This window comes from Platalea leucorodia, assembly GCF_965183815.1.
Source record: "Platalea leucorodia genome assembly, chromosome: 1".
NCBI lineage: Eukaryota > Metazoa > Chordata > Aves > Pelecaniformes > Threskiornithidae > Platalea > Platalea leucorodia.
This window is the reverse complement of record NC_138823.1, coordinates 99,929,785-99,957,147: the sequence shown is the minus strand read 5'-3', so window position 1 is coordinate 99,957,147 and position 27,363 is coordinate 99,929,785. Positions and strand designations below refer to the sequence as shown.

General features: G+C 45.1%; 2 protein-coding genes across 2 annotated transcripts; both read left to right on the top strand.

Moving 5' to 3' along the window:
* Positions 1 to 3: 3 nt before the first annotated feature.
* TPMT (thiopurine S-methyltransferase) lies at positions 4 to 7,654 on the top strand. Its single transcript, XM_082322777.1, has 9 exons — positions 4 to 57; positions 517 to 678; positions 1,458 to 1,550; positions 2,647 to 2,779; positions 3,262 to 3,314; positions 4,754 to 4,828; positions 5,580 to 5,665; positions 6,674 to 6,718; positions 7,498 to 7,654. Exons 2-9 carry the CDS (start codon positions 539 to 541, stop codon positions 7,611 to 7,613), a joined length of 741 nt encoding a protein of 246 aa, XP_082178903.1. The 5' UTR covers positions 4 to 57; positions 517 to 538; the 3' UTR covers positions 7,614 to 7,654.
* Positions 7,655 to 9,214: 1,560 nt separating this feature from the next.
* Positions 9,215 to 10,381, top strand: NHLRC1 (NHL repeat containing E3 ubiquitin protein ligase 1; the record flags this gene model as incomplete). Its single annotated transcript, XM_082307935.1, has 1 exon — positions 9,215 to 10,381. Exon 1 carries the CDS (start codon positions 9,218 to 9,220, stop codon positions 10,379 to 10,381), a length of 1,164 nt encoding a protein of 387 aa, XP_082164061.1. The 5' UTR covers positions 9,215 to 9,217.
* Positions 10,382 to 27,363: the final 16,982 nt, after the last annotated feature.

Genomic DNA, 27,363 nt, shown 5'->3' with positions numbered 1-27,363 from the left:
CCCCGCGGCCCCGCAGCCCCGGCCCCGCGGCCCCCCGCCGGACCCGCCGCCGCGCAGGTACCCGCCGGGTCCTGCCGGGCCCCCTTCGCCCCCCGCCGCTCCTCGCCCCCGCCCTCTGCCGCCGGGTTTCAGGCGAGAGAGAGAGAGGCGTCGGCATCTACCTGCTTGCTTACCGGGCCTGGGCCCGCCTCTCCCCGCCGTTACCCCCCGTCCCCCCGGGCAGCCTCCGGGCGGCTTCCCGGTGCGTGCGAAACGGGAGGTCACCGGCGTTTGCGTGGTGCTTAACCGGGTGCGATGGAGCAGGCTTCACTCCGGGGGGAAAACAAAAAAAGTCTAGCCGAAGCCATCGGTAGCAAGAGTATGCTCTGTCACGTTCGGTCCAGCTACACTTAAATAGTCGCCAAATTATAATCTCTTAAACTGTACTGAATTTTTATTTGACTGTAGAAAGGAAGAGCCAGTTCCAGACTATTCATTGGGTGGGGGTAATTTTTCTCTCTTTTTTTTTTTTCACAGCTGCTAGCACTCCCCGGGGACGATGAACTGCTCAGCAGAGGCTTCCGGGGACCCGGCAGGCACCGGTATCGGGTCACAGAAAGACAGAGTGGTGACTGAGGAGGAATGGCTGCAAAAATGGGAAATGGGCAACATCGGGTTTCACAAGGAACAAGGGCATCCGTATGTTACTTCGCTTTTCTGCCTAAGCTGTTTAAAGAAATGCTGTGAGATGAATTACTTGTTCAAAAAACTCTTTAACAGAAAATGGAGCATTTGCAAAAGGAAAATTATTTTACACAGCTTGAAAGTAAAATAAATGTAAATATTTTTCTGACCTACATTTGTCAAAAAAGGGCAGAGAAAAGAAAGGAATGCATTGAATTTAGAACTTTTACTCTTAAATCAGTTTTTAAACTATAAAGCTTGGATAGCTTGACTAAGAATCTTAAATTTTCTAATGCAGAAGCTCTGTATTGCTCTTTGTACGTTATGAAACCGGGGCCTAAAACAATATGCAGAGAGCAGTGGAGCAATTACTGTGCACTGGAAGACAGGGACCTAAGAGAGCAGACCTGATTATATAGTCTTGCAACCAACGACAGTTACGTTTAAGACCTGTGTAAGTGATTTGATTGATACAAAAGTTTAATAATCATTCTATTTAAGTTGTCTGTCGTTGCCCTCTTAGAGGTGGGTTGGTTTGTTTACTTGAAAAGAAAAACAGAACAAAGAGAAATGTCTTCCTTTCTAACAGAAATTGAACTTACTTTCTAAGTCAATGGAAAGCGAATGGTTTTATTTTATGTTTTTATTTCTAATGGTATGAAGCAGGTTGAACTAAGAATCTATGTTCCGTCATGGAATTTGTGTGTTACCTGGCATAGCGTGTAGCACTTGGCTTTTAACGTGCCAGCGCAAATACTCTCAGTGTTAAGTAAAACTTGTCTGTTCTTCTGCAGGCTCCTACGGAAGTATCTGGATGTTCTTTTAAATGGCAGGAGTGGACTGAGAATATTTTTCCCACTTTGTGGTAAAGCAGTAGAGATGAAATGGTAAAGCATGGATTATAAGAGCAAAAATCTTATTTGATGTGGGGAGGGAGAGAGAAGGGGAATTCCCAACCTTATATTGGCCAATGGAAATGTGCCGCATCTCCGCTGGTGGGAAAGCAGTGTCACTGGAGGCTGAAGGGAGGAGGAAGTTTGGTTTCATTTGCTGGCATTTTGTATAGTAGCATAAATGGGATGGATGAGGACTAACCTGAAAGTCCTCCTGATTGTCCCAGGTTCAGCTTGGGGAATGCTGAATTTGTGATGGACAGAGTGACTGAAGCTATGCCCCTACTACTGCTTCTTTTGGTGGCAATGCCAGCTTAAATTGCCTGCAGTGAGGTCGGTTGTGCCAGAGCATGTTTTCATGGGACCCTTAACTGGGAAGTTACGTGGTTTGGGCTAAATATAACTTCCTCTTTTTTTAAATTTATTATTTTACTTTTACTTTTTTGGCTGGGTTATATTTATAACTAGGGGCTGTGTAAGCCAGTGTTTTTTCTTGGAGGGAGGGGACACGAGAAAAAAAAAAAACAACAGGATTGAACTGCATCCTCAAGGCATCAGGTTAGTCCCAGTTATCAGGTTTTATCATAGTAACTACTTACTAGGCTGACGGCAGGCGCTGGTGCATGTGGCTGTTGCGCTGAGCTGCAGCAGTGAAGAGGTTACCGCACCCTGCTGCCTTCATCAGAGCTGAATGTTACTGCCAAGCCGCAGAGGCAGCTGGGTGGACAGCGTGCCTCAGCCGCTGCAGTTCAGAGCAGAACATATTTCTGTAAACCGAAATGGACGGTTTCTCTGTGCAATCACCTTTGTTTTCATTGAGTTCATAAAAATAAATGAATAATCCATTTAATCTAAAGCCTGTAAGTCCTCATCAACTGTGTATGCCAAGTGGTGCTAATGTAAGCTCAGATCATGGAGGGAGGGTGTTCAATAAAATGTGAACGCTCCAGAAAGTCAGGATTAGACATGCTAGTGCATCCTAAACCCGGGGTTTCCCCAATGAATAAATGCTGCATGGGAGATATACATTTGGCAATGGCCCAACCTGTGGGCCTCACGTAAACTTCGGACCTCTCTCTGCTGTGTGCAGGCTGGCGGACATGGGACATAGTGTTGTCGGTGTGGAAGTCAGCGAGCAAGCACTGAAGGAATTTTTTGCAGAACACAGTCTGTCTTATTGCGAGGAGCCGGTCCCAGAGATTTCAGGAGCAAAAAAGTTGCAGGTATGTTTCCTGCGTTGTCGAATGATCTGGTGTGGTTAATCATGCAATGCAGGTGTAACTGAGCAAACAAGTCATTCTGCTTTTATGCCTCTCTCATACTGGTAATCATTTACCTCTCCTGAAGAAGTCCAAAAGGAAGCTCTGAGCTGTAATTTTGGACTGAGAAGTTCTTCTTTTGAGCTTATTACTTTGGCCGCCTTTTCTTAGGACATTGAAGCACCTGAATGTAAAGTAAATGTATTTTAAAATTGTACAGTTGCATGTCTTGACAGATCAGAACCTTTCTGGAGGGGATCAGGAGAGGTACCTCAGTAAACGAAAACTAAAAATGTTTCTCACAGTTTTTCCCCATTACACCTAAGTGTATATTTAAAAATAGTATATGTGTATATTTTAAGGTATAAAGTATAAATATATACTTACAAGTGTATATTTAAAGATAGTTTGCTGATAAGTATTGTTTCCTTTGCTTTTTATCGTAGAGTACCTCTGGGAACATTTCTCTCTACTGCTGCAGTATTTATGATTTGTCCAGGTAGGAATACATAGTGTGTTTTACAATTCTGTATAATCAAGCCTGTATTAATACTGTCATATTATTTTATTTGAATCAGCCATAAAGATTGGAACAGGTCCTCTCAAGAAAACTCTTATTAACTTGTAGGAGAAATGTGAATAGCCAATCTCCAACAAAAACTAACTCACTCTGTTGTTGACCATTAGATAAAGATGATGACTAAATATCTTTAAATGGGTTTCTTGTTCTAAGCTGTCCTGTGAAAGTTATAGAAAAACATGTTTGCTTTTACAGTAAAAACAAATTATCTTTAATATTATTGATGGATTCTACAAAGTAAAACCCTAGTACAATCCCTTACTCAGAGTAGCTTAGTACAAGAGAATATACCCAGAGGTGTCATCTTAGACAGCTTTTCCTTTAACTAAGTATTAAATATATTTTTTCCCCAAGCTATTGATTAACATACCCATAGGTAAGCTGTACCCATTGATTATATGTCCCATGCTTTACTTAATGTACTTTCCTCGATGGGCTTAAAGTACGTTACATCACTCTAGCGTATGTGACTACATAATATATTGTCAGACATTGACTCTGCAAGCGTCTTGAGAAACACGGCTTGACTTACTAATGTCGCCTGAAGGATTTTTAGTGCTAAAATGTCCTTATTTCTTAGTTAGGAGACACAACAGAAAATGCAAAATACTTCAATACAGTCTGCACTACTGACTCCTGAAAAATGTTTCAACCCATTTTGCTCTGTGGCCTCAAGCGTCACTTCTCAGATTTTGTGGTGGCTTTGCACCTGACCTTCTGCTCAAGTGTCACTGAAGCCATCTGCCGGCATATCCAGGAGCAAAAATAATGTCTGTGGCAGTGGTAGACTGAGGCAAGCAGCAGTGTTACTTAGCTTTTCTAACATGACACAAATGGCAAGCTGAAGCTAACTGTCCTGGGCATGTAGCTGGGAATTGAGGTATCTGAAATTGCTGGGTGTGCTGAGGTCAAGGATGCTAAAGCAACGAGGCACCTTCCTTAACCTGCGTTTGAAATCATGCGGGGGTTTTAGATGGTGGCCGAGAACTGTTGATGTGCTGAGTGCGTGTTAGCGCTGCCTCGAGGGTCACAGCAGGGTATGATTGCCAAAACCCCAGACTTGTAGCCCAAATGTGTTTCAGCTACTTTCCTTCCTTCCCGCCTTGTCTCAGCATCCCCTAATGATGGGGAAATGCTGAGCAATTCCAGCACCTCTTTGCTATCGCAGCAGGGCCGTGTTCCAGGGGGGTTTCTTGGGACCCAGATCGTATTGTTCTGGATCATGAAAATGCCGGACTGTAAGGCGGTGGGGAATCTGCACAGCTAGCTGGAGAATCCTTGTGACTTCACAGAAGTATCTGAATAAAGATGAAGGTGCCTTTTTAGTATTTTTAAGCCTTTTCCTCATCTCCCTGTAGCTCAATAGTTGGCAAGTTTGATGGGGTTTGGGACAGAGGAGCTCTAGTAGCTGTGAATCCATGCGACAGACAACGGTTAGTAAATTTGCTTTGTTACTGTCTTCTCTCTAATGTCTGCAGTGACACGTGTTTTTCCTCCTGCCACTTGTTGATGAGTTGTTTCATTTAAAGGAGTAAGCTACAGAAGTTCGTCTCTACCGCAAGCATCAGCTGCAGTCGCAGAGTGCTGTACTCTACATTTGTGAGCTTCCTTCAGGAAGCCGCCCTGCCTCTTGGTGGGAAAATATGTGGTTTGTTGCAACCCAGCAGAAGCAGAGCTGCGAGTCTCATCTGAATTTTATTATTTCCTTTCCACCCCATCTGCTTCCCCTCTCTGTGTTCATTTTCCCCTCACTTTCCTTTATTCCAATTTTTTGCTCTTGCCTATAGCCAACCCAAATGTAGTTTGACCCTACCCCCAGGATTTTTTAATTAGATACATAATCTTGACTTCACAATAATTTTAAAAGATCAGTACTGTATTGTGTACTGTATTCTAGACTGTGGCAGATGAATACTGTTTTGTCTGTTAGCTTTGAGATGAATATGCAAAAAAGATACATGCTTGTTTACGAGGAGTAAACAGTAACCTTTATTTGAGGTGTTTCATGTGTAGCATGAATTTCATGCTCATGAAATTCAAGCTAAGCTTTGCTTAGTTTCTGTGTGGTTCAGTTCGAGTTGTCTTTGCATAGAAATACTTTACCTCTTTTGCTGAATATTTTGAGTGCTATGCTTGAATGTTTGTACAGTTCCAAAATAATAAAGTATAACTCTCTCCTTTTAGCTATGCCAGTTTGATGACCACCCTAATGAAGAAAAATTCTTCTTATCTCCTCGTTACGGTTTCATATGATCCAAACAAACACAAAGGTGAGAACTTTGCACTCTTCATGTTTTGATTTTGCATGCTTTAATACAAATTGTATATAGATGTGGTAGATATATTAGTATCTTCCCCAGGTTTTTTATCAGCATAGCTTTGTCAGCTGTTCACACCAATACAACTGTGTGTTAAAAATTTTAGATGTTGCCCAAGCTTGAGACTAAATTTGCTTTCTCTCTAGCATTCAGACATGCTAAGGGTAAGTGGAGGACAGACATATGGTATATTAACAAAGAAATGAAACTGGAAGTGTGGCTATGACAATGAATCTGGAAGAGTGAATGCTTAGAGTAACATCCTGTCTGGCCTAGGGAGCTTGAAGCACTCCCAAGAACATTGGCTTTGCTCTGTTTACCCAATACTTGCAACCCAACGTGTTGCCCATCTTGTGGCTCTCTCCCAGCCACTGCCATGGTCTGAATATGCTTGGAAGAGGTGAAATTCTGTAAAATCATAAAGTATTTTTTCCTCTTATAACTTCTATTACATACCGAAGTCTGAGGTATTTTAAAAGATTTTGTTTTTTAATTATTAACTCTCAAAAGAAAGAGATTTCTTGCTGCTTTTGGGCTTTTCAGCATAATTATCCCTGAAAAAATAGGTCTTGTTATCATAAGCAACAATAGTTTAATTCATTGCTCTCCCTCTCACGTTATTCAGCTTTTAGCTTTAATTATGCCATTGTAGCATAAAGAGATTGTTGGCCGGATTCACACAGCGCACTGGGAGCGGTTGTATCCACGGCGTGTTCATGACTTCTGACAATGTGGCTACCCTGGCTGCAGTTTGGAGATGACGCAGCAGCAACACCTGGAGCTGTTTAGTGGCCCACCCAGGTGCCACGAGTTCTTGAACACGGTGTTTTCTGGTCCCTGCAGATGGTGCTGCACACTGATTGCAGCCCCCAGTGATGGGGCTGACTCTCCTGCTGCAGTGTAAATGTTTGTCTCCTTCCTGTGTCTTCTCTCTGATTAGCTTTGCCCGTTTTCTTTCAGGCCCACCGTTTTATGTTCCTGAATCTGAAATTAAAAGCTTGTTTGGTAAGTAATATTTCAGCTAACCCTTAGGAATTGTTTTCAAAACACATAAACGTGTTTATATGCTTCTACCTTGCCTGTGACAAGCGATAGAGAGTAATTTGCTTCTTATCTAAGGGGTGGAGTCATGCAAAAATAACAGGGAAAATAAATACCATTTAGCCACAGGGATTTTGCTGTCAAGGAAAATTCACAGCTCTTCAAAAGATATGAAGAAAACCCAAGAGACAGATAGTGTCTCTTTCCTCCCCTTGGCATCTTTTCAATCTCCCAGGATTCATACTGCACTCAGTGATCTTGTAGCTGCAGTCTTAGTCCAGTTCGACCATTTTGTCTTTCTCTGCACCTCATCACCAGCTACCCTGGTTTTAATACAAGGCCTTTGCATACCAGTTCTACAGTTTCTGCTGTATATTTGTAGCCAAAGAAGTAACATGCCACGTGAAGAAAGTGCTGAATGTACAACTCAAATCCATCAAAATAATGAAACTGGGAGTTATGGCAGAAATTTAATTTAAATTCCTCCTGATATGCTTTGATATCGCAATTCTTTTAAATTTACAACTTTTAAACCTCTGCAGTGGCTGTGTGCAGTGAGTCATTGGCATGGACAGTACATCCCAATGCAAAAGAGACGGATAAGTTTTCCCCAGTGCATTTGTGCCACTGCGTTAGGGACTGCGAGGAAATCTGTGGATAAGAATTTTTTTGTTTTTCCTTGACAGTTTGCATTTTTCAGTGACTAGTCATTCAGTCATTTGTTACTCTTTCCTCCTTTTCAGGCAACTACTGTGAAATTAAGTGTCTTCAAAAAGTTGATGACTTCTCAGACAAACACAGACAATGGGGACTAGATTATTTTCTGGAGGTGCTATATATACTAAAGTTTGTAGCTTGATTAAAATTAATTAAAATAACTTACCTCCCATCTTGCTTTTATTTTTATCTCGCCTTTTAAAATGAGACATGTTTGGGGGCACTTAAAGCAGGCTCCAGCGTGCAGAAAAATACCTGTGGAACATTTTTGTCCATTTTGTTTACCAAGTCAGCTTTCCTACATAACTGCCTTCACTGTCTGGAGATGCACATAGCTTTTCTTAAACTCCATGCACAAACAAGCATTTTTTAAGTAGATCTTTTTCTTCCATATCAATTCAAATCGTCAGAGCTGGGGAAAAAAGACATGTTCCTGTTCCTTTTCGGCTGTTGCCAGTCGGTGCTGTCTGCCTGGCGCTCCGCAGGCCGGCCTCATCGGCTGGCGGCCCCGGGAGCAATGGCAGCCGCCGGTCAAGTGCTGTTTCCTGCGACGCTGGCCTGGCGCCAGGCCGGGCAGCTGGGCCAGAGAGGCGGGAAGCTGGCGCAAGTCGCTGCTCTCCGTCCCCGTTAGTCGTGATTACAAGTCAAGCGACGAGCTGGCCATCAGCGGGCAAAGAACACTTGGCGGCAGCCACCAAGGAGGAACTCTGATCGAGCAGGAAAGAGAAGAGGGAAGCGAACCGGGTGAGGCTAAAGGAGAGAGCAGAGGGAGAAAATGTCCCTGCGGTTGCTCGCGGGTGCGCTGCGCCTTCCCTCGAGAGTGCAGCTGTGAGCAGGCAAACCGGCACAGCGCTTGTAGGGTGAGAGGCTCAAAGAAAGCCTGCAGAGCTGCTGCCTGTTCATCTGAACGCACACCTTCCTTTGCAGGTCTTCTATCACTCCCGTATGGATACTACTGCAGTTTTTAAAAAATTAATGAAATTTGGGGCCCTCAAAACCCTTTCTTGCCCTGGCCGCCTCCCCTTGGCAGCTTATTTTAAAACGCTGGAAAGGTACGATCGCAGTGTAGTGTATTATAATTCACCAAGACCAGAAGGCGAGTAAAAGCCCTGGGGCTTTTTTGAGTGTTGTAGTCCTAGAGCTGCAAGTGGGTCTGATGATTTTAGCACAGCAGCCCCCAAGCTACAGCCCGCTGCAACTCTCGACATTGCTTGTAGCCACTGGCGCTTCAGGGCTGGGTTGGCAGAAGAAAGGATGTGGCCAGTGGGCCAGTGCAAGCTGGGAGCTGCTCTTTTCGTGTATTTTTTCACTTCTGGCCAGTACTGCGGCTACCAGGTTACAGCATCTCCTTCCTCTCGACCCAGAAATTTTTTCCAGGTGCAGCGTGGGAGCCGCTGAAGTTTCTCTCAGGCTTGCAGGTAGGCGAAAGGCCAGGCGCTCGGCATCGGGCTGCTGCACGCCCGGCGACGTCCTGCGCAGGATTCTCGGGGAGGTGACAAACCTGGCAAGAGCGATGCGGGTCTGGGGAATATTTTACCGGGGAGGGCGGCCCGGGGGCGGAGCGGCGCGGCCGGCGGGCGGGTGATGGCGTTCGCCATCACCCGCCCGCCGGCCGCGCCGCTCCGCCCCCGCGCCGCGCCGCAGCGCGCCTCCAGGGGGCGCCCAAGTGCCTCAGCCCGCCCCCCCCCCCCCCCCCCCCCCCCCCAACCGTCGCCTCAACCCTCATCCCGCCTGACGGCGGCGGGGATGGCGGCGGAGGACGAGGCGGAGCTGAGCCTGCTGGAGTGCCGGGTGTGCTTCGAGCGGTACGGCCCCGGCGGGGAGCGGCGGCCGCGGAACCTGCCCTGCGGGCACGTCCTCTGCCAGGGCTGCGTGGGGGTCTTAGGAGGCCCCGAACGCCGGAGGTTGGAGTGTCCCTTCTGCCGGCGGGCCTGCGGCTCCGCCGAGACCAGCGACTGCCTGCCGCTGCTGCAGCTGCTGGAGGTCCTGGGCCCCGCCGGCGGCAGCGTCCTCTCGGCCCTGGGGAGGAGCGGCGGCGGAGGGGCGGCCGGGCCGGCCCCCGCGGGCCTCGGGTTCCGGCTGTCCCTGGGGGGCTGGGGGTCGCTGGTCAACCCCACCGGGGTGGCGGCCTGCCGGAGGTCGGGGCGCCTGGCTGTGGCACACGACGGCAAGAAGAGGATCCACGTCTTTGGGCCGAGCGGATCCTGCCTGCAGCGGTTTGGGGAGCGGGGGGACGCAGGCAACGATATCAAGTACCCGCTTGATGTGACGGTCACGTCGGACGGGCACGTGGTGGTCACCGACGGCGGGGACCGCTCCATGAAGGCCTTTGATTTTGAGGGAAGGGGGGTCCTGGCTGTCCGGGAAGGTTTCTGTTTGCCCTGGGGCTTGGATGCCACCCCCGAGAGTGAAATAATCCTGACGGACTCGGAGGCAGGCGCTCTCTACCGCCTGACGGCCGACTTCAAGAAGGGGAAATTAAAGAAGTGTCAGATGATCTGGTCTCGGCTCATCAGCCCAAGAGGGGTTGCGGTGTCCCAGACCTCAGGTGCTGTCGTGGTAATAGAGCACCTGAAAGCTCAAGGTCTGAACAACGGCAGCACCCGAGTGAAGATATTCAGTGCAGAGATGGATCTCGTCGGCCAGATGGATAGCTTCGGTCTGAACCTCGTTTTCCCCGCCAAAATATATACTACGGCTGTGGCCTTTGACAAAGAGGGCCGCATTATAGTAACGGATGTCTGTAGCCAGGCCGTAATATGCTTAGGGAAACCTGAGGAGTTTCCCATCTTTAACCCTCTAATTAGCCATGGCCTTTCTTACCCTGTGGGACTGACTTACATGCCAAACAATTCCCTCGCCGTTTTAGACAGTGGTGATCATTCAATAAAAATATATAGCTCCACCTGAACGGGTTCAGATGCTTACTGCTTTAGGTTCGAGCTGCTTTTGGCTACAAAGCAAGCAAAGTTCTGCTGTTAGGAGGCGTGTAGGGAGGAGGCATGTTCTGGGCTTTAAGTGAAATTGCCCTCTTTGACCAACACGCTGTGCTTCCTGCAAAACTTACATCGAATCTCTTGCCTGTCCGCGGGAGAAGACCTGGCTGTTGCAGGCCGTAGTCAACAACAAATCAACCAAAGCAATAATTTGGCATTTTAAAACTATTCCATACCTTGACAACCAAATGTTTTTGGTACTTTTTGACAAGTAATAACAACGACATTTGGAATGGAGTAATCAAAGACCGGCACCTGGGAGAGAAAGCGATGCATCATTTGTTTACGTTTCCCAGCACATAGTTTTCATTATTCTTGGTTAAGCATAGCTACGCTCATGAAAGTGACAGTGGTTTCTGTTTCCAGGATTTCTGAACGAGAAAGGAGACTGGCTTGACAAAATGATAGGAGAAATGGAAGCTTCAGTTCAGATCCAGCTAAGATCATTGTGATGGAGGAGCTACCACTGATCAGTGAGTTACGTGAAGTGAATTGGTGCTCAAAGCCTGTTTTTTCCATACCAGGGAAACGCACTTCTGGGATCGCTCTTCTCCGTACTAGTTTATTCCTACCTTTGTTAGAGTTGTACTGGAGCACTTGGTCTTCCTGTATAATGCACAAGTCTGTGTCTTTACCTAGAGATAATTTGGTGTGTGGTTACCAGCACGAGCAGCTTTCCCTAAGAGCCCCTTGAAGTATTTGTGTTTAGACCACAAATACTTCTCCTATATAAAATTGAGTTGTCTGTGCTGCTAACACAGCTACGCTTGGGAGGTTTCCAGTACTGCCTGCCTCTCTCTTGTCATCAATATAGTACTTTTGCACCCCAAACTCCAAGATTCAACTGAAAATTGAAATGTTGGTAAGAAGTAATAGGGAAAGGGGGACATAAGCCTCATTTTTTCTCCTAGCTTCCAAATGAGGTTTTGTTGATTGTGAATACACAGCAGGTTTACTCCAGTTTCTATTTGCTTGAAAACAGTTTCACTGTGGACACGAGTTCTGTTGCCTTATTGCACAGTGGAAATTAAGGTATATCTGAGTTATTTTGAGAAGGATTTAACACTCCCACTAGAAGTCACTGCTACATTTTTAGGCATTTACCTGCTACTAAAATAATTACTTAGGCAGTTCAGCATTAGAAGGAAGTTAGATATAAATGTAAATGCTATCTGAGGTAGAGACAAGTAGGTTAAAATGGCATAAAACTCTTGGGGTCATTTCTTTTATGTAGTCACTGAAATCATGAATGTTAACTAACATAATTTGAAATTCACAGGCGATTTTCCTATCAGTAAATTTTTAATCTGGCTTTTGGTCTGATTTTAGGGCATTTAATAACTGCATGTATTGCTGCACCAATGACTTACCAAATACTTACTTTAAACTGGAGTGGTTTTAGCCCTCTAATTCAGACAGTGTATTAATCTATCTCATGTTAACATTTATATAAACAAAACAAATAATTAAATGCAGCTATTTGTAAAGGTTAATTGAACAGTGACTTGCCAATAAAGTGTGATTTGCTTACTCCTATATTGAATAATTTAGTGAAAACTCCTCATATCTTTTTATCCTGGGCTTCTCTGTTACAATCGAATTTCTCTATTATGGTTGCCCTGTACATGGTTTCTTTTTTGTTTGGAGATATCCTGCTACAGTTGTTGTTGGGTCATTTTTTGCTATTGAAAAATATATGGACCTGCACATTTGGTCTTCTCCAGCCTTCTCTACTGCCAGGCCACACAGTACGTGCCTTTGGTAGGACCAGAAACGCTCCTTGGCTGTTCTGCAGTAGGAGGTGTACGGCCCTGAGCAGGAGCCCTCTTGAGGGGTCAGGAAGGAAATTTACTCTGAGGAGCAGTCCCCAGGATTATATATTCCTTTCTAGGTGCCAAGGAGACGTCTGTCTTTGAGGGATATAAAAACAATTAGTTAACACTTCCTTTGGGGAACTGCTGTGTTTCAAAATGCATGCAATACCAGCCATGCTGTATTCAGACATAATTAATAGTTTATCGCAATAGCACTTGAGGGACCTGGACCCTTCCTCTGAACCGTGGGCTGTGAGCTTTCATCTCCTCAAACCTTCGTGTGCACCAGGAGCTTGTTTTTGCTACTGAGCTCACGGGTGGGCAAATTTCCTAGCACCTGCTGCCATGCAGGCAACTTTCCAGTGGCTGAAATGCGGATTTTTAAGTATTTGACTCATACTGTTTTAAAATCCACAAAAACTCCCACTGTTGCCCATTCTGCTCCTATCTCCTTTGATATATGACTAGAAATCACTTGATGTTTGGGTTTGTAAGCAAAATAAACTTTGTGCCTTTATTCTACCTAGTTTGCTGTATGCCATCTCCTGCAGTCTGTGCTTTACCTGCTGCAAGGAAATCCAGACTTTTTCTGTGAATGATGCAGCTGTTTTCCTTTTGCTGTAAAGCTTGGTGCTTAGCGTTGTGCAACACTGCATCAAAGAAACCATTGCCTTCTGTCTTAATTCATTTGATGCAGGTGCCTAAATTGAGAAGTCATAAAGGACTATATAAAACCACTAATTAAAAATTCTGAGTTCTTCAGTGTGTAAGGGAAAATGCAGCAGTAAACCTGAAATCTTTCTTCTGTCACACAAGGGAATTTAAGAGATAATGGGAGACAGAGATCCACCAATATGCTGATAGCAAGCTAAAAAGCCTTTGACGTTTTTACTTACTCTTGCCTCTTCCTTTATGCATATATGCACATTTCCCCTATAGCTACTGTAGATATCCATTGCCTTCAGGATGGTACCTTAATGCCATCTGCCTTTCAAAGGCCCAGGGGACACGTACTGCTCCTGTCCATCTGCGAATCTGTTGCAATTCAGTCACAGATTTCAACAGAACAAAAACTTGGGTTCTGAGAGGGATGGCAAAGGGTCGGGGCACCTGTGACTCAGTAGGTGGTGCTCTGGGGGTCTGACAGGATATGCTCAAAATGGGGTTAGCTAGATGCGTGCTTACCTTTGGAAAAGAGCGCTGGCCATTTCATCTAGAATATAACATGGCGACTGTGTCTAGTCGCTTCAGCGATAGTTACTGTTGCATTTATTAAAAAAAAAAAACAACAAACCTAAACTAAATTTGCATAACCCTCTGTACCTCAAGCTTTAACAATTTGGATTAAAACCAAACAAATAAAATGAACAGTATTCCCCTAATGTCACCTCTTCAGCCTTTACTATAGATGGGCGTGTCTGTTGTGCGCACATACACTGCGATTCCTATTTGGTTTATTTTTAAGCACTGATCTCAGGTTGCTATCCTTGCATATAAATATACCAGGGTATGTTTACAGTGTTTAGGTATAAAGGAGGAAGGGAAGTTTCAGAAATGTGTATTGAAATCGTGTCCTGTAACATACAGATATTTTGGTTTGCTTGTGAGGAACATAATTTTAGTTAAGGAATAGAATCAATTTTTCAGATTGATGAATAAAAAGAAGAAAGAAATACAGAAAAAAAAAAAAGGTAAATTTTAATTAATTTTGGCCATTGTCCGTTTGACCATCTCTCCGTTCCCTCCAGCCACATTGCTGTGCACATGAGTTTGATGTTTATATTTTCACAAAGCGTGGATGTAACGCCACCATAGCATGTTTTTAACATGGACTGATTTCAGGTGAAGAGGGTGCCTCCTGTAACGTCCAGCCCCCAAACCACTGAGAATTTCATAGAGCAGGGTCCATTAAAATGATGGCCTTGAATACAGGAGAGCTTTCCTTTCTGGAAGGGTTGACAGAGGTAGAAAAGCAGCTTTCTCCCCTGGCACCATGGGTTATGGTGCTGTCGCACCCTGCACAGGAGGAACTTGCCTTCATTTCTTTCTCTTCAATGTTTGAGTTTTTTTTCTGACTCTTCTCGGAGGCCCATCCTTATAGTTTACAAGTCACCTGTGAGTCACAGCTTGCCTCCACAAGAGTATGATATAACTAAAGCAAAAATACACAGATTTTGCAAAACGAGTTCTAAACCTCACAATTCATTCAGGCGTCTCGGCAGAAGTGACAGATCATTCAGAAAGCAGCAAGCGCCTGAGGCCTAGCCCCTGTGTGGACAGTTTTAAATTTACTCGTAATAGGATTTTCTCCCCTCGTTACCCTCAGTTCCCCTATGAGTACACCAGAAGCCTCTATATAGAATCCACTGTCCTACTCTAGAAAAGTCTGGTGGGAAACGACTCATAAGAGGTTCCCTTTTGTAACCTTCTTGTCAGGTCTATTGTGCAGTTTCTTGATCAGCCCTGTCCAGCCCCAGCCATTGCTCTTTGAGTTGCCAGCTCATCTGATGCAGCAGGCTCTCTTCGTTTGGCCAGCTGTGTTCGAAAGTGCTTCCATCTGAACAGAGGATTTTCCGGGTGGAATGTATAGCCCCCAGCAACAGGGGGGCTTTCTCCTGACCTTGCCTACTTGCTTTAACTTGATGTGAAGGCTGCAGAGCCAGCACGAAGGCACAAACGAGGCTCTGGAAACAAAGCAGAGATTACCATCTGAAATAAGTACGTGCAGAGATCGAAATTGCCAAAAGAACTCAAAATTCGTCATGTCACGTATGCAGTCACTGACTGTAAAGAGGAACAGGCCAGGCAGACCCGAAATAAGGTATCAGTCTGCCTCGCCATGCAATGCCCAACCATCGCCGGGCAGAAGGTTGGCTCAGCCTCACTGGAGATGAGCTGAGAACCCATACTGTCTGCTTGATTCCTCTTCAGCAAACCCTTTAAGCTAATTGGGGAATTATTATCATTACCTGTATATAAAAATTCCAAATGTACAAAACATGTAAATCTTTAAACTTGAAATACATCAAACCAAAGACCCGCCCAGCATTTTTCCCTTTGCCATGTACTGCTGTGGGTCATCCATCCATCCAGGGGGAAGGCATACTTACCAGCTATGCGTTTCTCCATCAAAGCGGGCATTGACCATGCCTCCATTCCACATTACATTTTCAACTTCATTATCTCAACTAAGTGTGCTAATAATAACATGTTTATATTTGATACTGTTAGATAAACACACAGGCTTTCCCTAGAGTGCTTTCTTAGTATAACCTGTCTGATTCTCCTGGACAGCTTCAAAGCTGGAGAGGTTCTCAGTGAGCAGATGATGCATTGCACTTATGCCTTTTTCTCACCACTGCTTTCCAAGAGATTTACAGATATTTTTGAACTTGCCGCTCCAACCTCTCTTTGAGGCAAACACGATATAAATGCCCTGGCTCTGCAGCTGCAGACAGGAGAGCTGAGAATCAAGGGAAGCCTTTGGCAGACTTGAGACTAGATCTCAGACTTCCCATTACAAGGTTGGTGCCTTAATAAAGCAGGGAGAGTCTGTTTTAATTATCCTCTTGTCTGGGAGTTGCCTTCCTGATTTTGGAAGAAGTTTTGACATTTTACTGATGATCTTGTTATTAATTCCTTTGGTGTTTCCTACAAATCATCGAAAATTAATACTTTTCTAAACCACCATGTATTCCTAGATAATTGCTTCCACAGTCTGCTCCACAAAGGTGCGTGGTTTCAGCGTTTTGAAATGCTCTGTACGGAGGTGTAATGCCGTGAAGCTGCATTGCAGTGATCAAGTTACTTATTTCATGTTGAGGTTAGAAAGGAGGAGAAGAGATGGACTCTGAAAAGGAGAAAAAATTAATGAAAGATGTCTGTGGCTTAAGCAGAGGGCAAACTCCACCAAGTCAGAGCACACAGCACACCCATCGTTCCAGTAAAGGGAATGCATTCTTAAGAGGTGAAGCATTTCAGCCTGGAAAATGGCCAAGACAGACGATAAGGGCCGTTGCCTCTTGATTAGTATTGACGTCTGGCAGGGGACTAACCTACATTTGAACAGATTTCCCAGCCCCAATTAGGCACTTTTCAGATGGTAATCCTTAGGAGAGCTATCTGTTACTTTCAGCTCTGTATTTGCAGCAAAAATCTGTGAGAAATGAAGATTTGGAGAAAACTAAGCATTTTAGGGAAGTATGCTCCCTATAATTGAGTAAATACATATCTAGCATTTTTCTGAAGATCCCTCTTCATGTAGGCAATTTTTGTTCTTTGGTCACAGATGAGCACTATATGGGCAGTGAGTTGAGGTGAGAACAAATTCTGCTTTCATGGAATATATTGCTTTTTAAATCAGGAAAATATTGCTAGTCAGAAGATTCTGTAAACCATTTTAAATACTCTAAATATAGTTATATGCTTTGTAATGAATAAAGGGTAGACAATTTTAAGCAGGATATAGGATTAGAGAGATAAAATTATAGCTGGGAAACTGAAAGGACTTATTTTGAGAAAACTGTGAAGACGTAAAAAATAAAAAAGAAAGATGTCCTTTATCAAAGCTTGCTTTTAAAACTTCTAATACAAAGAAGATGATCTTGAAAGAACTATCACACTTACATAATCACAGGAGGAAACTCATTTGCTGTTATTTGTTCCAAATATAAATAGATAAAAGATGAAACCCATATGAAAGTATTAATGCTCACCTAGCATGATTTCCTGAATAATATCGACTATGGAGTTTAGCCAGTATTAACCAGTATTTAGTAACTACTGACTCATATTGAAAGTAAGAAACAAAGAACAGTTATGTCTTTTACTATCACAGACTAAGGAGCTCATGTGAGAAGAAATATAATGTCATTAAAGATATGCTTTATTAGAAATCTATCAAAAAGAGTCAGACAGATGAAGTATTAAAAATTTATAATCATCTTCATATGAAAAGGATGTGCCTGGCTCCCTTATTTGGCATTGTCCTTAATTAGGCAGGAAATAGGCCTCTTCAGTAAGTTCTGCACCAACTTCCACTCAACTTACAGCATGACATTAGGGAGCCAGAAGTATTCCAAATACGTGTATTAGTCTTTTTCTATTCTTATTATTCCTTAAAGTGACTTGTTTGAGTTGAGGCTTGCTCTGTCATAAATAGTGTATCTGTGCAGTCATGAGTACTGCAAATGGAATTGTCCACATAAATAAATGCTGCAGGACTGGGCTTGAAGTCAGGTAGATTCAGGCTGGTGCAGAGATTTGCCCTGGAGAAGTCTTTGCAGCAGACGTCATTATGACAACTTCTGGGAATGCTTTGCTTTGTTTTTTTTTTTTACGTGCTAAAAGCCCTGCCCATGTTTAGAATATATTGTAACTAATTATGACTTTCTTTCGACATCAGAAATCTTTTGTGAAACAGATTTAATGTAATGGTTTAGCTTTTCTTATTTATTTCTTTGCAACATCCTGAACCCTTGCCTGGTTCCTATGAGTCCATCAGACTGAGGGGATCGGTACACCGCCTGCCTTTGGGGACGTGCTCAGTAACCAGCGATCTGGGGCAAGGCTCACTCCGGACTGGCATCAGTGGAGACCTTACACCTGAACTGCTCTTGCAGAATCCTGAAGAGGAGGTTATTGCTCTTAGCCAACAGTTTAGGAAAGTTATGATGTTTTCATTGTGGTAGAGACTCACTGTAGGTTCTAGGTCCCAGGAAGACTATGTGAAAGGATTTCTAAGGTTGCAGGGTAGTTAGCCAATTTTGTTTCATTTCAGATGGAGGAATGCCGGCTTTTAAAGACAAGGTGAAAAGTGCACCCTTTTTTCCCCAGTATGGCAAAGTGAAATTGAAGTTGCCCCAGGCCCAGGATTAGTGCTATGGGTCTATTTATCATTTATTTTGTGATGTTCCTAAAGCTGTTCAGTATTTGGATGGTGTTATCGTTGAAATGCAGCTGATATTATTCTTCTCATCTTTCCACTGTGTCAGTGTTACTGAGATAAAAACCAAAACCATCCACTTAGAAAAAGTGTACCTTGAAGGCAGAAGAAAATCTTCTCTTTCTTGTATCTCTTTCACTGGAGAAATAAGAGCCATGCAACTGAATTATTTTCAAACATTTTATCGAGCGATGGACTTTCACCCTCTCGCTTGTGTTGAACTTGAATCTCAAGTCTTTTTTCTTGACAATAAGCCTAAATCTTTGATTTCTGAAATTCAACCATGTTGTTCCAATTTGTGCCTTTTGCGGAGCCCTCGCCCATTCTTCCCAGTGGGTTGTTTAGTCCCTTGAAGTGTCTTCCAGAACTATACTTCTCATTAGCCATTGTTTAGTCACAGTGTGTGGTGTGTATGTGTGTTCACTCCACTTTCGTTTCAGAAGATGGATTAAGTCCCCCGGAGGTTCTGTCCATGTTTTGGTTTTGCCCTGTTTCTTTTCTAAGAAAGACAGCCTTTCATCTTTACTGTCAGACTAAAGGGAGGAAACCTCAGATCACGATATGAATGGTGGGAAAGGACGTAAGTCATTCAGGGAATGCGTTTGGGAGACAGGCGTGCAAGCTTTATTACAGGAGAGAAAAGGGTGAAGGACTGTACAAGTTAAACTGTGTGTGGACTAACAGTTCTGGGAACCCTTCAACCCCGGCTCCCCCCATACAGCTCCGTTTGTAACAGTGACTGTGGGAAAAACTAAATCAGAAGTCACTAACTTGCAAGTCACTGGGGGTTTTTGTGGTTCTCTGCAATTACAGCAGACTGGTCCCAGTGATCCAGAGGTCCTCCTGTGCTGGATTTTGTGGATGACTCCTAGAACTGGTCTGAGTTTCCCTGTCAAATGCTGGTGTAGACAAACTACAAGCTTGGAAGCCTGCATAGGCCGTCTGTTCCTCTGATTTTTTCACCTGTAAAGAGCAAGCCTTTTTGCCATGAATCAAAGAAGATGAAATTCGAAGTGACATGACAACAAAGGATGCCTAGTGGTTGCACTATTTTAGTCTTCAGTCTAACAACGAGAGCATGATCTGTTGCTGATAATTTTGTTGTTGTTGTTACTGATTATGAGATGATTATATTTGGTATGTTTTCTTCAGGCTGGGAAGAACTGGGAAGGGGAATGATGGGCTGTTTTGTTTTCTAAATAAAAGATCCCGAGTCTTGTTATGCACCTTAATGAGCACCTTCAGCACTTGTTTCCACCTTACACAGGAACTGATGAAACCTGTTGAACTTAATCTGAATCTTCCTGTTGACTTCAGTAGACAGCAGAACGGGTCCAAGATCTGGGCTGAGCTGACTTCCGTATGTTTTAACAAATGCAATTCCACCGCCTCTCTCAAGGCTTTGCCTCACTCAGCTTCCTTACACGCTGACCTCCTGATGTTTACTGTTCTCCTTTCTAATCTATTTCAAGCAATAGCTTCTTTTCTTCTCCACGCTTTAAAAAGACGTTTGGCTAGAGCGCGTATTTGCCGGCATCGCTAAAAAGTAATTGCGTAAGGAGAAGTTTTGGCTTGGCCAGAATGGTTGCTAGCTCAGCTTACTTAGTAAGCAAGCTTGGTGGATGCACTCCTCCCTCCCCACCCTCCTCCTCCTCCCAGGGACAGAGCCCAGCTTCCAAGTCTTATGCAGGGTAGCCAGCAAAGTTCAGCTTCTCTCTGAAAGCAGAAAGTAAACCAATAAGGGGACTGTGACTGCGTGCAAACGGGCTAATAGGAATGCTGCACTTCTGTCCCAAGAGGCTGCTGCCACTAATCAGGCTGTTTATATTTACAGCTTCCCCCTTCATCCCTACTGAGCAAAAAGCACGCCTCTGAAAACAGAGCCTGAGCATTGCTGTACGTTAGACTGCGTGTAGTATCCGATCGCTAACTGAAGGGACTTGGAGACTGCAGACTCACTTTTTCTACCTGTGGTAAGACACACACCTGCACTTAGCAAGTACATAATAATTAGCGATGCTCCGGACAGCGTTCGTGAGCCGGCTCCCTGCTCACAAGCGCCCTTAGTCTTGATTTGGGATTCATAGTCACAAGAGAACTGCAGGGATGTGCTGAAGTGACGCTCGCATACCAGACATTCCTTATCACAAAGATGAAGAGGGGTGAGAGCTTTCTGGGTAGGGGGAATAATGGGAGGGTTGTCCTTTCCTTCAGTTTGCTGGGGCCTGCCGACTGATTTAAATTGTAAATAATGTTACAAACCAGCTGTGACTGTTATTTCTTAGGAGAAGCATCCGATTTCTACTGATAGATAGTAGAAAAGGGAAAAAAAGGGAAACATTATAAATCTCTACTAATTTAACATCAATCCCTTTTCATAACTTAATAGTTATATTAACCACAGGTAGGTGATGTCAGTTCCTGTAGGACCCTGTGATCTTACTTTTTTAACAGTACAAAACTCTTTCCTTTTCCTTCCCTTTCCGCTACCATAAACTATTATAATCACCATGATGTTTAAAGACTGTACAGTGGCATGTGTCTGGTAGGGTCAGCAGGACAGGTTCCCTGCTATCATGGCATCTAATACAATCAAGCTCACTCTTAAAAGTAGCTAGGCTTAGTCCTCTGGTCTTCTGTGTAAGAGGCCATTCATTCCTCTGGGGGTAGAAGTCAACTCATTTCCAGCCCGAGTGTGTTCCAGGACAGAATCACAGAAGGGCTGAGGTTGGCAGGGACCTCTGGAGGTCACCTGGTCCAAGCCCTCTGCTCAGGCAGGGCCACCTACCCCCAGCTGCACAGGACCGTGTCCAGACGGCTTTTGAGCATCTACAAGGATGGAGGCTCTACCCCCTCTCTGGGCAACCTGTGCCAGTGCTTGGTCACTTGTACAGTGAAAAAGGGTTGCCTGATGTTCAGAGAGAAGCTCCTGTGTTTCAGTTTGTGCCCGTTGCCTCTGGTCCCGTCACTGGGCACCTCTGAAAAGAGCCTGGCTCTGTCTTCTTTACATCCTCCCTTCAGGCATTTATACACATAGGTAAGATCCTGCCCTCGAGCCTTCTCTTCTCCAGGCTGAACAGCCCCAGCTCTCTCAGCCTTTCCTCATCAGAGAGACGCTCCAGTCCCTTAATCATCTTCATGGCCCTGCACTGGTCTCAATCCAGTAAGTCCATGTCTTTCTTCTACTGGGGAGCCCAGAACTGGACACACTACTCCAGGTGTTGCCTCACCAGTGCTAAGTAGAGGGGAAGGATCACCTCCCTCGACCTGCTGGAAGCTCTCCTCCTAATGCAGCCCAGAATAAAAGGCCTGCACGAAAGACAGTTTACACCCATCTGTTCTTGTGATAGTGTTTTCCTTGAACTTGAGTAGCACCATGCTTTTAACTGGCCTGAAAGGAAGCATAAACAGCCATATCCCCTCTCGGTCTTCATTTTGCTAGACTAAACAAACTGAACATTTCTAGTCTGCTCTTGGTTGGTAATGTTCACCACTCCCCAGCCCTCCCAGTAACCCTTTTGTGGGTCTGTTCCAGTTTGAACTCCTCTTTCCTAAATGCTGTACTGAGTTTTCCAGGTGGAGTGTCAGCCACCCTTTTTACAGTGATATCATCCGTACCTTCTCTTTCTCTGATGGAAGTAACTCGAGTGGTAACAGCCCCAACTACGTATGCTTTCGTCATGATATCACTTGGTTGTGAATCCAGGCTAAATACCCACAGCCCAGCTCTCCCCAGTATAAATAAATTTAGGAAGGTTTTTGAGTCAGGGGTGGAGTGTTTCCTGAGGTGAAAAAGGGATGGCATACAGGTAATTAACATCAATAGCAACAAAAATGTAAATAAACCCATCAGTGTATCATTTCTTTCCCTGACAGCTAAAGAATGTGAGCTACACAGCACACGACTAGCGGTCGGAGGAGGACAGAACTATTGCCCGTATCTGAGGTTAGGATTGCAGGGACGTTAAATTCCCTGCCAGAAACCAAATCCCTCCTGAGACGACAGAAAGGTTCACTTTGGTTTCATTAAAAACTTCAGTCAGACTTCCAGAGTGTAGGGAAATGTATCTGAGCAATATGAAGAATTATTCTTGCTACTTTTTTCCCCTTCTTTGCATCCCATCAGTTTCCTGGCTATAGCTGCATTAGTCTGCTTCTAAGCTCATTTATTTCTATTAATAATGACTTTTTGTCTGTAGGTAGCAATGACCATTAAAGTTCCCACAGTAATCTGAAACTATTTCTTCCTGCTAAGTGAGAGGAGATGGGGAACAGAGCTCCCTGCTCCCTGTTTTTCCCTGAGTGGAGCGAAGGGATTAGCCTCTGCAGAACGGTCATGTAGTTAAATGTAGTTAAAACTGAGCAGCTCCTCTCACAGTCGGGTTAGTCTCATCCACTGTGCTGAATATTGGGCTGAGGTTTCTAAAGGACTATTGCAATATTGTATCAGAGGCAGGGAGAAAACGTTGGATCTGATCAGTGAAATCGCATTTGATATTTTTCCCCTCGCAGCAAGGAACGTTTCAGCTTGATGGAGACATGACTGCGCCGGCCTCGGGGACACTCGCTGTAATTGTTCACCTCTGATCCCTCTCGGGCACCCAGGGTGGGCGTTGAGGCAGAGGTAGGGTCCCAGCAGAGGTTACGACCCCGTCCAGGTAAAGCCAAACAGGTCATGCAAAGCATACGGAAATTAGCCTGTAAGAACAGATTTAGTCTGTTCACCACTGGAAGAGCCTGTAAGCCAACTCTGTTCAGAGCTGAGGTAGGCTTAAACTGCAGTGCCTGTTAAAAGCAATAGACTACGCAGGAATCTAAACACATAGCTGTCAGCCACCTCACGTAGCTTTGAGCAGCGTCTCTCAGGCAGGATAATGTTTAGGTGCATATATTCTGCATTTATTCCTAGCTTTGGCAATTAAAACGACTTCTTTTCTTTCTGAGTGTCAGAAGAGCATCTGTCACCACAGCCCCCTTCCTGGGCCCAGAGTATTGCCATAAATATGCTGGATGTAGAGGACGATTTTCATGCCTCCAGCACAGCTTTAGAGACAGTCAAAACAGATCTCTGATAAGACAGAGGTGGCAAACGTCCAGCCTGACTAACGTCCAGCTTGAATTTGGAGCAAAAAGGAAATGGAAAGGCAGCCTGAAAACCTGGCCGAGGGCACCGGGTAAAATCCTGCTCTCATGTACTCTGTTGTAAATTCAACGTACCTGTCCAGTGGGGTTACTCGCAAAGATGTGCGTGAGACAGAAATTTGGTTCCCAGCATACAATTATGGGCAGGCACTTGCTTCCCTAGGTGCTCTCCAAATGCATTTTATTCAATGAAAAATACAGGTTTGTGTGCATAACAGGACACTCATTTGTGTCCTGTCACAAATATAAAGTCATATTTTATCCCACCCCTTCAATATGAAATATTTCTCCCTTCTAGAATGTCCAGGCCTCTGTCCTACATGCTAAATGCTATTTAAAAAAAACCAAATTATTATCCATTCTTCTTTTTCACCAACATAAGTGGAATACTTATCAATTATTTTGTCAGAGCTATGATTTCTTCCTATGCTTTTTCCTAACCTAAGTGTAATATATTAGATTATTAACCTTAAAAATATCTGTTGGTTTCATTATACAGTATTTGTTCATTTTACCTCTTTCTCTCAGACTGGATGATGATGCAATGTGTTTGGGTTGAAAATAAAATTTTGTTTTCTCTGTTAATTTTAATTTAAAAAAATGCTGAGTAAAAATTTGGGAACCCAAAGAAAACTTTAATTTCAGTCAATCTTACAAAATACATGCCTTGGGTTAAATTTGGTAGTAAAAATCTTCATTGTAAGCAATCTTTTGGACTTCGGGTGCTGTAAAATCAAGCACTCCGTCTTTCTTTTGACACTTTCAACACTGAAAGAAAAACACTGCTTTGCTTCCCATGCTCTCACTGCTGCCAGCCCCTCCTCTTCTCTGGCTCCTGTGACACGAGATGAAGTCAGACACGCAGGTGACAGCGTGCACCAGTCATGCCCAGCAAGATATGCGCTGAGCACGCTGCTGACAAGATGGATATTCTTGGCAGGCACCATGACATTTCTCTCTGCCCTTCGCCGAAGAAAGGAGGTCAGTGGAACACTCTGCCCCACCGGTGGGGCTTCAGGCATCAACTCTGGGCGCACAGCGTCGCTCCCCCATTTCCATGAAGTAGAGCAATCGGTCCTCCCGCTCAGAACATATGGGAAGACATGGGCATGCCTTCATGTCAAATCACATTATCTGTGTTATGCCTTGGGAAGATGAGGAGCAGTTGGAACTTCCCACTAGACAAAAGTAAGGAGTGATATTTTCTTTATAGTCATTGCTGAACTGTGGCTTGATGGACAAATGTATGGAAATGCTGAAAGGGAAGAAACAAAAATGAAACAGATGGAAAGCAAGAGACAGACAAAGATTCAATCCTGGCCCTAGTGAAGCTGCAAAATTCCTGTTGACTGCAGTGGTGCAGAACCAGAACAAAACAGGGGGTGGAGGAAAGCAGGGACAGGACAAGGAAATCAGGGAAGGATGGCTTCAGATGACTTTGTCCCTGTGTTCCCATCCCTGTTCCCCTCACCCACCGTCACCCTCAACTTTCTCCGGCTCTCATCTTTTTGCATTGCTGAAGCAGTAAGCTGTCATTTCTCATCCGGTATCTCCCATCCATCCATCAGCATGTCTGGGATAGCTGGCAGCTAATTCTGATGGGTGAACGACCCATCAGTATCCCTCGCCAGCTCCCACGGGGCATGTAAACTGATCAAGCTAACAAACGCTGACAGGTGAGAGACATTCATCCACAGTTGCTACCGGTAGCAAAGACAGAGATGTAAAAGGTTCCATATGGTAGCTGTGTTCGACGGGGAAACGCAATGCCAGAAGAGAAACGTCTCCTTGGCCTGAATTGCACTCACTTCCTGCAGTCCTTCACAGGTTGCTCTTTGGGCTACCTCACGATCTCATGGGGCCTCTGTAACGTAACTCTCCTCCTATTCTGCCGTAATGCCAACGGTTTAGGGGAGACCAGAAATATATTCTGCTACATGCATGCAGCCTAATAGATGTTGTCAGGTCATGGTACAGATGTTGCCAAAAGCCCTTCCTCAAGAGGACAGAAAAACTTGGTGGAACCAGCACCTCATTCTTGGCAGTTGTTTTTCAGGGCACGTTGATGTGAATGAAAGAGCAAAAATCCTCTTCCCAATTACCTAACACCAGGAAAAAATCAGGACTTCACAAGAAGAGAATAGCTACAGTCTATATTAGAACAAACTAGGTCACATCTCCCTTTTCAAATGCTTTTGCATGGATGGCTTTCTGTACCTGCAAATGGTAGAACATAATTCACAAGCCTATTGGAGACATTAGTGAAAATTTCTTCCCAAGACTCTTCCCACAGCCAAAATCATAGTCAATCTCATAAAGGCTCCCTTTAGTTTCTCTTCAGCTAATAGAATTGTTTTTATTTAATCTTGCAATGATGTAGTTTTTCCACTAAGAGGTGGAAAATGGAGACGGAAGGGAGTATTTTCCCTTCCATCTGTTGGCTGTCTTCTCTTTCCCAATAGCGTCCAAGTTTCACTGAACAACTCTGTTTCTGCACAGCCATTTCAGACTTCACGCCTTATCTTGAGCCAGCGCTTACTTTGATCTGGGTCCTTACAGTCTACAGTCATAAGTAGGACGTCTCATTTCAACATCGTTCCCTTTCTTTACTCGTTGAGCCACATGCTTACAATGCATTTCATAACGAACTTCATTCCTTACGCCTGCTTCCACAGCCAAGAAATCCACGTGCGCCAGCTTCTGCTAGTGACGTTCTCCAGATGCCCGGCTCTATTTGGTAACATTTCTCTTTTGCCGCACTAAATGCGTCTCTCATTTCCTTTCAGCATTCCTGCAAGCCGTGGCCGTTTGGGGCAGCTGAGCCTCCCCCAGAGACATTCCTCTCAGTCGCTTCGCAGGGCCCTTCTGGCTGGTGTGCTGGCAGCTGGGGGGATGTCGATCTTCTAAGCCCCATCCGTTGTTCTCACCTCTGTTTGAAAGGTCTGCTCTTTCTTAGCGCAGCTATCTATTCATCATTTGTTGTTTAGCCCATTCTCCCTACAGTGGTTTAGCCCCAGAGTAGACAGAATAATCCCACTTGGGTTTGAGCCTGTCTTTTCTGTAAAGAAAATGTTACAGGCATCGCTGTTGTGCACTGGGATCCCTGCCGGTTAGCTGCATCGATGATAAAGATTGATTCTGTGGAAGATATTTTACTGAAGCTAAGGAAACACTTCTGGGGAGAAAAAGTTTTAACAGGACACTTCAAAAAGGCGGCTATCCTGAGATCATAAGCCTACTGCAGTGTTAACTAAAAATCTTTCTTGGCTTGGAAAGCCAAATCTCGCTCGGAGCCTAAGTGACCCTTGGAGCTCGTGGTTGCTGGGGTAATGCGCTGCTGTTTGTAACGCTTTGCCCCGACGTTGAACGCGCTGCTAGTAGATGGAAACAACTCTGTCCCGTGGCGTCTGGGCAGGCACGTGTCGACGGCGGCCCGTCACCGCCTGGGAAAGCGGTACGGCAGGAGCGGCCTCAGCGCCGTGCGGGCAGCCCTCTTCCCAGGAGGGGAAGCGCGGGCTGGGGCTGGGGCAGGGCTCGGTGCTCCGTCACCTCGAGGCGCAGCACCCAGGTCACCCGCGCCAGCGCCACGGCCGCGCCAGGCAGGTCGTTATTTTCTAATCGAGCGTCGCGCATCTTTCGTCAAAAAAAAAAAAAAAATCCCCGAGCGCCAGGACGCTCCGCTCGAGGCAGTTTGCGGGCTTTTCTTTGTGGCCTTTCCTCGCCACAAGGAAACTTGGTGTCCAGCCGGACAAGCCAGCGGGGTCGTGGTGGCAGCATACACCTGCACAAAGCATGGCGGAGGCTGCCGGGAAGGCCCTGAGGGCACAGGGACGGGGACAACCCCTCAGCAGCCCCGCTGCCGCCTCGGCGGGCCCCAGGCCAGCCCCTCGCCCCCCCGCAGCCCCCACCGCCAGGCCCGGGCAGGCAGCGCCGGGGCGCAGCGCCGGGCACGGCTTCCCCGCCCCGCTGCACGCATGCGCGGGGAGGGCGGCAGCG